The sequence below is a fragment of the Apus apus genome, chromosome 18 (assembly GCF_020740795.1).
Source record: "Apus apus isolate bApuApu2 chromosome 18, bApuApu2.pri.cur, whole genome shotgun sequence".
In the NCBI taxonomy this organism is placed as follows: domain Eukaryota; kingdom Metazoa; phylum Chordata; class Aves; order Apodiformes; family Apodidae; genus Apus; species Apus apus.
This window is the reverse complement of record NC_067299.1, coordinates 3,411,147-3,423,138: the sequence shown is the minus strand read 5'-3', so window position 1 is coordinate 3,423,138 and position 11,992 is coordinate 3,411,147. Positions and strand designations below refer to the sequence as shown.

The 11,992-nt window shown below is 35.0% G+C and overlaps 1 protein-coding gene across 3 annotated transcripts; it reads left to right on the top strand.

The window, feature by feature from the left end:
* The first annotated feature begins 2,010 nt into the window (after nucleotides 1-2,010).
* Nucleotides 2,011-11,521, top strand: ASPA (aspartoacylase). Of its 3 annotated transcripts, none has more exons than XM_051636152.1 (6): nucleotides 2,011-2,417; nucleotides 4,770-4,965; nucleotides 6,112-6,205; nucleotides 6,898-7,005; nucleotides 7,844-7,953; nucleotides 11,282-11,521. In XM_051636152.1, exons 1-6 carry the CDS (start codon nucleotides 2,182-2,184, stop codon nucleotides 11,420-11,422), a joined length of 885 nt encoding a protein of 294 aa, XP_051492112.1. In that variant the 5' UTR covers nucleotides 2,011-2,181; the 3' UTR covers nucleotides 11,423-11,521. The 3 variants fall into 3 exon arrangements, with proteins under 3 accessions (XP_051492112.1, XP_051492110.1, XP_051492109.1); XM_051636150.1 differs by lacking the exon at nucleotides 11,282-11,521 and adding an exon at nucleotides 8,365-10,020 and having other exon boundaries at nucleotides 2,015-2,417; nucleotides 4,773-4,965; XM_051636149.1 differs by lacking the exon at nucleotides 11,282-11,521 and adding an exon at nucleotides 8,365-10,020 and having other exon boundaries at nucleotides 2,016-2,417.
* The last annotated feature ends 471 nt before the right edge of the window (nucleotides 11,522-11,992 follow it).

Here is an 11,992-nt window from a genome sequence, read left to right as displayed (position 1 = left end):
AACCATGTTTTATACATATATATGTTTATATACACACACACCTTTGCGACTTTGACAGCCAGACTTCATCTATATTTACTATTGCTAATATTCTTCAGCTTGTGGCATACATTCTAAGATTTCAGATGCACCCCCAGGTATTTGTATATAGTAAATAAAAGCAATCTGAATTTTTAAGGAACTAAATAGGACCCTGCATATTTTTTCAAGGTATAAGCATTGGCAAATGACAGGGATAAGGGATTGGTCCTGGTGTGTAATTCAGAAGTGAAAGCTTTTCACCTGTCTGTATTTATGCCACAAATCCGCGGGTGGTTGTAACGTCCTGGGAGACCAGGAGTTAAAAGCTCTTTGGAAGTTAAGTTGCTCTAAGGGCATAAAAGAAGCCTCAGTGGCTTTAGTTCCTAAACTCATGTTTGGAAATGCACTGTATCTGTCCTGAGAAACCTCTTCTTAGGAGACAAACTTCTTGCATGTTAAATGAGGTAAGTGCACAAACAATCTCTGTACTTCATTCAGCATTTTGCAAGAAATTATAACCATGACAGTGCCACCAGCAATAAAAGCTAAACTGTATGTATTACCCCTGCAAGTTTGCATTTTGCCTTCTACTCTCCAGGCTGCTGTGATGGTTAAATTCAGCAAACCAAGATTCAGAGCGTGAGTCATTTTTCAGACGGCGTGTAAATAGCCATTTTGGCACCACTGCTGAAGAGACCAGGGTCAAAGGACAGAACAGACTGTCCAGTGCTGTCAAATACAACTTAACTGCTTTGTTTAATAAATTACTTACTATGATTAAATATCAGACAGCTTCTAAGTACAGCAGTAATACATCTGAGTGTTTAAGTAAACAGTCTCTCTGCATTAACTCACTGTAAGGTTCAGCAAATCTGTCTGCATAAGCTGAAACAGAGAGAACAACTTTTCTAGGAAATGTATTCCAGGCAGAAGTTCTCTAGCTAAGTCCTATGTTTAATTTTCCTTTCATAGACGTACAATCCATCATCCTTGGTTATAAAGCCTCTCCCAGGCACTAGAGTATAATCTTAATAAAATTGTCCAATAAACATGTATTATTCCCTTGCAATGTAAAATTTTTAATATCTTCTATCCTGTATTGCATACAAGTTGCAAATACTTCTGTTGTTTACAGCAGTAAAACTTATTTTCTGTTATTAAGACCTTTCATTCTAAATGTTTTGATCCCCATGATGGAAATTACGGCTGCTCTTTGGCTGAAGTTTCCCTTCATAAGTGAATCTGAATGCTTTCAGAAATGGAAAAAGCCAAATTGTTGACTAAGAATTTTTTTAGGGGAAGAACACAACTGTTGTCCCATTGTGGTCTATATCTGTTTCCTTTTTAATAAGGGATTGCAACAGTTAGAAGAGTCATCACTAGCAAAGTTGTCTCAATGTGTTACAGGTCTGTTAGATCTCCAGGCAGAACAAGAGCCAGGAATACTAGGTAAGTCAGTGGTGGATAAATTGCACTTTAATTTCAGCTACTGTTTCATCTAATCACTGTTCTTCAGGTAGTATAAAAAAGGAGAGAAAAAAAAGTTTATACAAGCAACAACATGCTTAGAGGAACTCTGCTGTTTTTGTTTTTTTAGATGAAAGTACGTGATGTTTCAGCATTATGTATTGATCTAGAGCCAAGATATGATTCATATTTTACTGGTTTTTCTCATTTTAACTAATTCTGCCTGTGTATGCTGTAGTGTTTTTCTAACTTGAAACACACAGGAGTGTACTTGTTACACCTACTTTGCAAGTCAGAGATATTTAAGTGTATAACTAAAGTTTACATTAAAAAGTGTACTGTCACTAGTACTACATTTACCCACGTATCATATATTAGTAGAGATTGTCTGGGTAAGTTAACTTTTGAACTGTGCAACAGACTTGGAGACATTACTAAATATGGTAAATGAAGGGGAGGGCTCCTCAGGAGGGAGGAGTGACAGCAACTCCCCGCCTCACAACCAGAGTCTAAAACTGGTAGAGAAACATTAGTTCACTTTCATTCACACCTAACCTAAATAAGCTAAAAGAATATCCTATTTAAAAGAGTAAAAATAATTTAAAAAAAAAATTTTTTTTTTTTTAGACCAAAGTTTTACTTGATTGCTATTGTCTGTTTTGCTTTCAGCAATTCTTAGAGCTGCTGAAAAGCATGACTTCCTCCTCTGTTGTTAAAGCTCCGGTAAGACGGGTTGCTATCTTCGGGGGAACTCATGGCAATGAGTTATCAGGGGTGTTTTTGGTCAAGCACTGGCAAGAGAATGGAGCTGAGATCCAAAGAACAGGAATGGAAGTGAAACCATTTCTTACCAACCCAAGAGCTGTGAAGAAATGCACTAGATACATTGACTGTGACCTGAACCGTGTTTTTGACCCTGATAATCTTGGGTAAGAATAGTTGTACTTTCTGTTGTTTTACTTTTCTGTTTTTGTTTTTTTTTAATTGTAAGGAGCTTCCTTTCCAGATTAAAATGTTAACACAAGTTCCACTACTATTTTAACTGTGCAGTCACATTACTGAAATTACTGACCTTTTACCCAAAGAGAACAAACTGCATGAGTGTTAAGATTCATTTAAGAATGATTGCTAGTACAGTGGGTCTCAAACCAACACAATCTTAAAGACAGCATTTTAAATTAGTATCAGATTAGCTGCATTAGTGTAAACTTAAGTGCTGCTGTTCTGAATTGAAAAGTCATTATTTTTCACACGTCTTCTTTGTGCAATTCAGCTTTGGAGCTCTTCTGAATACAATTACACTTGCAGGAATAGAGCAGATAAAAGCAATTTAAAGGTAGACATTTGAGTATCTGAAAGAATGGCATACAATTCAGGGAAATGTATTTAATTTCAGTTATATACAGTAAAATATTAGAACTTGAAATTAGCAAAGTTAGAAATGTATAGCCACAAAGTCCCAGTAATTTAAATAACTTTTAGAAGAAATGCAAGCTATAATTATTGTAAAATAGCAATTGATTTTACGTTTTTTATGGGATTTTATGTTTTTCTGCTCCTGTTACAGCTATTCCAGAGGTGTACTTTTCTGTATAAACATTTTTATGCTTGGCATAGTTGCATGCTAAGCAGGTAGTTACATTTCAGAAAGGTACAGGTGAACATCACTTAAAGAAACATGTATCACATAGATTTTATAAACATTATTATTCTTACCTTACATGTCTTTTTATCTGGCTTTTCATCTTGGCACTTTGTTCTTTATTATTACGTACAAGATAAACAGACTTTTTAACATGTGTTGAGGCCATTCTTTTACTTGCTTGCATAGGACAAACATACAAAAAAAGTTGTTTGTTTTCAGCTTCTTTGAAGATGAAACGCTTGAAAAAAACAAATAACACCTGCAGGTTGTCTTAATTTTTTAACTAATACTCCTCAGTAAATCCTATTAAATTGCTCAATCCTATTACAGCACTACTGACTGTTTTGAATACCTCCACCTGATCCCTTGAAGTGTAGACTCTTCAGCATTACTAATCATTTTAGAAAATAAGAGAGCAAAATCCTGATGCTACACTAAGTTATGGCTGAAGTCCTGTTGGCTTCAATAAGAAGTATTAACAGTCTTTTGTGAAGAAACCTTGAATTTTAAAGACAGAACTAAAGAATAAAAAGGTAGATTATGTGATATACAGAATCATAAACATAGAAAAATGAGCTTGAGGGTCTTCTGGAAAAATTCTAATCCATCTCACTTCCCATCAGATCAACTGCACCTAAACATTCCTAATAGATTCTGTCTTGCCACTTCTAATACTCCAGCAGTGCTGATACAGTAATTTTCCTCAGCAACCTCTTCTGATGCTTATATATCCATGCAGTTACTAAGATGTTTTGTTAGTGTTTAATAAAATGTTCTTCATGCAACTTAATGCCAGCATTTCTTACAAAATTAAAATATCACAAATCTTGTGCTGTTCTGAGAAAGAAAACTGAATTTGATCCAAAAGATACTGGATGTGACTGTATTTAACTTGGGTAATGTCCCACCCTGCTCATCAAAACCAGCTTTGCTGTCTATGCAGAGCATGTCTGAACCTAAAGCATCTTGTACACTGGTAGTATATAAGATAGATGTGTTTATGTCATATAGGAGTTTCCTCTTGAGCTCTGACACAGACAGGAAGCAGATCCCAGGCCTTTCCTTAGGCTTGAACCATTTTAATTACTAAAACTTTGGAGGAATAGATTTGAAGTAGCAAAATCTTTCATGAGCTTGGAGACTCACGAGGGCTCAAACCAAGAGGCTGTAGAAGTCTGATGAGAATATCAGAAGACAAGTAATAAAACAAGTTACAAAGGAGCTGGTGAAGGATGTCCAAGGTAAAAGGGCACAGACCAATACTGAATCCCACCTTCAGTGGGAGGTGGATCCAGTCTTGGAACGGGTTTAAGTTGTTGATAAATTTTGAGTTAGTTTTCTGCATAGGGGGAAAATTTGGGGATGTAAAGAAATAAGAGAGAATTAAATAGTCTGTGGCTAAAATCAGATTGAAAAATTCTTATTATACTTCTGCACAAGACAAATAATAGTAAGACCTGTTTAACAATCATACTTGCTTTTTTTTCAACCACAAATTCATCAGTTTGGTAATTAAATAGGTGATTTCAACTCCAGTCAATTATGGAATTATAGCAAAAAGAAAAGGGTAAACATATTTTGTTGACTGCAAAGCCATGGAATGAGTTTACTAATTTCTTTGTACTGATATTAACAGCAGGACAGAGGTGGAAGATATTCCATATGAAGTGAGAAGGGCTCAGGAAATCAATCATATATTTGGTCCAAAAGGTAGTGATGATGCCTATGACCTTATTTTTGACCTTCACAACACCACTTCTAACATGGGTGGTACCCTTATTCTTGAAAACTCCAGGGATGACTTTACAATTCAAATGTTTCATTATATCAAGGTAAAATTAATTTACATGAACTATTAAAATAGATTATTAGTTTTAATGTTGTATTATTATATATTATCTTGTAGTTTCTTTAAAGATACTATTTTTCATTCTGCAAAACTGTTTAAAATATTTAATCACTCATTGGATGGTCTTTTTAATCAGAGATAATTAATAATTTGATTATAATATCAGGTAATTCAGATCTGAACTAATCATAATCTTATTAAAATGAGCGTTAAGACTGATGGGCAAAGAGGAATGCTCAGAATAACATCTATGAAAATTAATGTAATTTAATCTGCTTTCACACTGATCTGTCAGGAACTTGGATAAATTTGGGTCACACATGCTAAATAGTTAAACATTAATTTTCTGAAATAAAGACACACACAAAAAAATGGAACAAATTATGACAAATGCTCCCTTCATCAGTATTTACAGGAACAGTGCTACATCTTTGGAAGCTGTTTGATTCTGCTGTTCCTGAAGCTGATAAATACTAGTAGAGTGAGGTTTGCAAAAGTGCTGGCTTAAGTACTAGTAACCTAGACAACAAATGATGAAATTAAGATTAGGCCAACACTGTGGAATCTAAGTTATTTTTTCCCCATAGAAACAACATACATTTGAATTTTTGTTGTGTTTTTTTTTTTTCCCTATTATATGCATCCCATTTAAATGTTTATGAAATATTTGAAGTGATATAAAGTAAGCAAGCACCAGGGAAGAGGCCTGAGATTTCTATGTCAAAAAAGTTTAAATAAGGCTTAATTCTCAATCTGTGTCCCGGTAAGGGAATTTAAGTCTAACACACAAAGAACCCACACTTGAAATCTGCTTCACAGTATTTTGATTCTAAGTTTTGGAACACTGATGAGTAGGTTTTTCTTCCTGTTAGCAATTTAAGGCTAGAACTGTGCTCAGTTTTCTTAGGAGGCAGCAAAGTTCAGTGGAGCATGCCTGGCATGAGTTAACGGGAAGGAGACAACAAATACAGCCTTGTATGTTTTCTAAAGATGTCCTACTTTGAGGGCCATGAAATAAAGGCAACATCTTGAAGACATTGTGTAAATCCCTTCTGCATCAGTAATCTTTTGTGGCACAACATTTTAAAATATTTGCATAACAAAAGACGTTTTTAAACCATCTCCACAGAATGCTTTGGCTCCAGAACACTGTCCTGTTTTGCTGATTGAACATCCTAGCTTGAAATATGCAACAACTCGATCTGTAGCACAACATCCTGTTGGTAAATATAAAAAATAAAGACTGTTCTAACTCACCACGAATTCTTTAAAAAGATGCCTGTTTCCAGATCAGTTAATTTCATTATGTTATGCAGGGGGCTTTGATCACCATTAGCTATTTGTTTGACAAAATATTTACTGCATCAAATGTCTATCGTTATCTCTTCAGAAGAGTTCTGATTTAAACTTGGCTTGCAAAATACAGAAGCCAGATAGAAATTCTTAAAACTCAGCTAACCCACTGTCTGCAGAAAATATTTATCATCTATGAAGAGGAAGAAGTAACAGCTTCAGAAATGTTTACATCCTCTAAAAAAGCCTTGGCTGAAACATTGATTGTTGACCAAGAGGAGGGAAAGGGGAGGTGTGATAAAAAAAGGGGGAAATTATGTTCTTCATAGAAGTGGTTAACTTTTTCATGTATGGAATCATAAACATAGGAACAAAAAATAATTAGATTGCTTTTTATATTTTCCTCTTAGCCTAGAAGCACACTAAAAACTTACACATGGTTCTTTAAATGGATCCTGACCAGTGTGCTAAATTTTCTGCTTGCCTTAAAAATAACATTTTTGCACTTTACAATTCTTCTTAAACATAAAACACAGACTAAATCAGGTGTCTAGTTTTGCTGTGTAATCTAAACATGTGATATATTATTGTTATTTTAATAATCTCCCTCACTTGCAAACAGGTGTGGAGGTGGGTCCCCAGCCACAAGGTGTTCTCAGAGCTGATATTTTGGACAAAATGAGGAAGATTATCAAACATGGCCTTGATTTTGTGCAACTTTTTAACGAAGGTAAAGTAATCACAGGATATAGCCTCCTGTGTCATGTCAGTTGACTATTTCAGAAGAGTATTTTGTTTAAAAACAGGTTGGGCTGCAGCATTTTACAGTTAAATGGGAGGAAGGGGCAGGGGGGAAAGGACTGTTCTCTAGACCACCAAACTGTGGTGTCAGAGTCAGAATTCCTGTCTAGCTCCTTTGGATATTTCCTCTTTCTGAAGATTCAATTAGTATACTTCATCTTCATCTTACAGTTGCCTTGAGAACCTGAAATACTAGCTAGCAGTATTTATTGTAGTATGTACATAGAGAACACATGAATTAATACTGTTTAATTTACATGCCTCCTGTGCATTGTTATGTAAAATTGAAGTCAGTAAATTCTGTAACATTGTAACTGTGTAAACTTGGCCTTTTTTTTGGAAGTAGAAGGAAAAGAAAATAGTCTTGCATGTCAGAATCTCCATTATTGTGCTGGAAGGGTAAAGATTAAATAGCACCACTTCCATTCTGTGTTGTGCAGTACTAGTAAACACAGGTTTTTCATTGATTTCTTAATCTACAAAAATCTATCTTTTTAAGTGTACAGTACACTTTTGAGCACCAAATTTAGATCTGGGCTACATATGCTACAGTACTTGACTGAACAATCTCTCTGCAACTTGACTTCAAGGGGACAAAAAACCCTGGAGCTAGATATTTTTATGATATATGAGCTAATGACTAGTGTGTAAACTTTGATGAGGCACAACCTAATGATTCAAGCCATTCTAAAGAGAATAAATAATGCATTGTTCTTTTTATCAGGCAGTTGTTCATTCTGACATTCAATCCCATTTATTCTTTCTAGGAAAGGAATTTCCACCATGTACAATTGAGGTTTTTAAAATTATGGAGAAAGTAGATTATCCCAGGAATAAGAATGATGAAGTTATTGCTGTTATTCACCCTAAACTGCAGGTAAGTTCTAAAACAGTTTCCATTTGTGATATTTTATAAGTATTCCTGTGTTGTTTCTGCTACATTGTAGTATATTTTACCAACATCACTTTTGAACTTAAAAATGAAAAGAAAAAGGCAATAGCATAGCTTATATTCTGAACTGTGAGTCTTATTTTGAATTTTAAAATAAGGATCTGTTTTTAATCCATCTGCAGTTCCCTTTTAGTTCACCTATATTAGTGGATTCTATACAAGCCTGAAAACAAGGGCCAGAAACCTGAGATGACCTACTGAAGGCTAAAGATAATTCTTTTTAAAGGTTTTGCCATTAACTCCAGATAATTTAATTATTGAGCATAAACTCAGAAATCACATGGAATATACAAAAACTTGAAATTAAATATCTTCTATTTGTTTTCTTTCTGTAAGGACCAAGACTGGCAGCCAATGACCAAAGGTGATCCTCTATTTGTGACTCTTGATGGAGAAGTAATTGCATATGAAGGGGACTGTACAGTCTACCCAACATTTATTAATGAAGCTGCATATTATGAAAAGAAACAAGCTTTTGTAAAAACCACAAAAATGAAACTCACTGCAAAACTCATCAGATCCTCAGTCTTGGACCAAAAAACTTCATAAAAGCTTGTTACAGATTTTCCATGTGAAAAGTGGATTTCTTCCCTGAAATCCAGTGTCATCCAGTAGTATTCAATGGAATTAATATATAAATACAGAATCTAATTTTAAATTGTAATTTAACTAACACTGCTGAGCACTTTTAAGATGAGACATACTACATAATGCTAATTATGATTGTTTATTTTTTTCTAATAGATTACTAAAGATGTAAATAGTATTATTTTTATGACATTTGTTAGTTCACACTACATAAAATCAACAATGTACCACATGTGGGTTAGTGACTGTAAAACTTATATCCAGCATCATACAGAAAGAAGCTCATTCACAAAACTACATTTTATTTTAAAACTACAGCATTTTTACTTTATAACCCCAAGCCTCTAACAACCAGCATTGTTTAAAACATGGGGATCCTTGAAATGAATTCCTGAGATAAATACGCAAAATATGAGACAAAGGAAAAACCAGGGGGAGAGAAACTGGGTGAGGGTCTGTATATTAACATTCTTTTGTATTAGATTTGGGACTAACCCCTGCTGCACTGAGGTGGAAGCCTTAGGGTTCATTTTGGTTTTCTTTTTATACTTATGAAGCCACAAAAAAACCCAAAACAACAACAAAACAACAACAAAACCCAACACACGATTTCTGAGAAAAACACTAATATGAGATGTAAAGCTTTGTAAATTTGAAGTATTACAAGGTTAATTCAAGCTGTTTCTGATTTAACATTAATTTAGGGATAAAAAGTTTGAATTCAGAAAGTATCTAGTAGTCAGAAACTTACTTACAATATTCAAATTCAGGAAGATGTGCTTATCCCATGAAAATTCTCAAGAAAATTATTGCAATGGAGACCAGAGAATCCTATAGCTTTATAAATTTACAGGTGTGTCCACCTCCTTCTTATAACATATTTGAAATTAGATTTGAATCAATGGTTGTACCCCAAGAGGTTTCAATGGAGGAGGTAAGATGAGATCATCACTCAGGTTTCGATGCTGAGCAATGCACAAACCATACCTGAGTATTTCAGAATGGAAATTAAGAAGAATTCCATATGGGGAGACTTCTGAGAATTTTGAGACTGGCTTGTTCTGTACTTGTAGAAAGAAAGCCTGTCATAGTAGCTGAAAGAGAGAAGAAAATGGGGATTTAATTAATTCTCTAAAGTTCTTTTAAAATATTTGACAACAATTTGGGATAAAGAAAATATTATGAACTTTGCATAAAAATACAATAACTAGCTATTTACTGAAAGATTCATTGGTCTAGACAAATTATATCTTTTCAGAAGTTATGTCTTATATACCACTAAGCCAAAATCCTTTTTCCCTTGCTTTGTGTAACTCCTATGGCAATAAACTAACAACACAGGACAATGTTTATTGAATTACAAGTTTTATTTATTTCATTTAAATAAACATTATACAAAAATTACATGCTCTAGTTGTTATTCTTGGTGTTCTTGATAAGAACCTTGAAATAGGTGACTGTGCGTGTGATCTTGCAGGGCTCTGTGGCCACAAAAGGAGGGTATTTTCTCAGGGAAGACATTTTAGAAACAACCCCCCAGCTTCTTCCTCAGCTTGATCATGGTTTTGTACCTGGACTTGGGCACAGCACATTCCTTGTGGTTCTTTGTGCCTCCCCTGTTTTATGGCTACACCTCCAGCATGGCCTGAGTGCAGTGCAGAGATACCTGGACTTGTTTTCAGCAACAAGTGGCACCACGGAGTACAGCACAGGCTGGTTTCTTCTGGTTTGTTCTGGTTCCTGAGTATATGTGAAGAGGTATTTCTTCTTTTGTACAAAAACTGGCACTGAAAAGAATCCAAACAGAACTGCACAGTCCTGAGGCAATATTCTTTGCTGGCAGTTTCAATGCAAAACGAACTAGAAAAGATGAAAGATTCCAAGACCACAGGATTATTTTTTTTCCCCCTCAAACTCAACATATCCTAAGAAGGCCAAACAAAGCTCAGATCTTACATTGGTCTGATACACAAACATCCTTCCCCTCAAATTCCTATGCCCTGTACAAACACAACTGAAGATTTCCATCTGACCCCATCCATCCAGGCCATACATGGGAGGAAACACAGGATGCAGCATCTATAGAAGGCTGGTTCAGTAGAGAGAACTTTGTTCACCATCCCCTGCCAACAGCTTTGTGCTCTCCTTGACACTGGAGCCTTCCCTCATGCTCTCTTCTGTGTTAAGAAAGTTTTTGGATTTTGGATTTTGCCCACATCAGGCTTAGCTGTAAGAATCCAACACAATCAACATCATCATCCAAAGGCAGAACAGGATTCACCTGAGACTTTCCTAAACAGCACCTTTAAAACAGGCACCAAACAGTATGAAAACCCATGACCCTGAAGGCACATAATGCATTAATTGAAATTTAGAAGTACATAATACAAATATTTCTTTTTATACATACACAGAAAATAGAAAACTAAAAATGTGATTCCTGCTATGTCACCCATCACAGGGAGCAAAATGAAAAAAATGCTACAGAAATGCAGTACATAGTCCTCTGAATGATAATAATAATAAAAAAAGCTTTAGAAGTCTGCAATTGCAGAGAAATACTGACTTCTTTTTTCCCTGAAGTGGTTGAATTCATAAATTTAAATTTAAATTTACACTCAAAGAAACTTCTTATGTGATAACTTTTTTTTTTTTTTCCAAGCAGCAAAGATGCACCAGCATGGAAAAGCTGAGTAGGAAAAATGAAGACCTTGTGACTGGAACAAATTCAGAAATATTCTCCTTCATGAATGATGTTTCTGCCCAGTTATTTTCTGGAAAAGCTGATATACACAGTAATAAATAAAAAACAATAAACACCATGTTATACCCTAGGGATTACATCCAAGAAAACAGATCAGGCAAAGCTAATGAGACCTGAAGGGGCTTTCTCCAACTTTTGGGATCAAGCCTGCAATAACACTGACAATCCATACAAAAGCTTCAAATGTATCTAGAACATGGTTATTTCAGAGTAACATACTTCATTTAATAGTCTTCAGAATTGAAATGCCTTTCTTTTCTCCACGACAAGAACTTAAGTTTTTTTCAGTGTCCAAAATGTTTCTCATGAGTCAGAGATTCCAAAAGACAAGCAGATTGGGATCACAACGATCTTAATTTTCCTCAAAAGGAAGAAATATCTCACATTTGACCTTCTTTTATCCAGTAAAAAGTCTTGAGCCAAGTTTGAATAGTGTCACACAAGCTTGGACAGCATCAGTTTTAAAGAGGCTCAAAACTAAACCAGTGAAATAGTCCTTTTTCTTTCAAGCTTAGCTGCCCTGATCAAATGGATTAAACTCATCAGACCATATCACTGGAAGTTTGTGTTCCAGCTGTCAGAAATATCAACAAAGCTTTCAGCATCCACTGC

Excerpts from the sequence above, each read along its gene's own strand:
- ASPA (XM_051636149.1), top strand. The coding sequence starts at position 2,182 with ATGACTTCCTCCTCTGTTGTTAAAGCTCCGGTAAGACGGGTTGCTATC. Across the intron at positions 2,418-4,769 it reads TTTGACCCTGATAATCTTGG|CAGGACAGAGGTGGAAGATA; the intron begins GTAAGAATAGTT and ends TGATATTAACAG. Across the intron at positions 7,954-8,364 it reads TTATTCACCCTAAACTGCAG|GACCAAGACTGGCAGCCAAT; the intron begins GTAAGTTCTAAA and ends TCTTTCTGTAAG.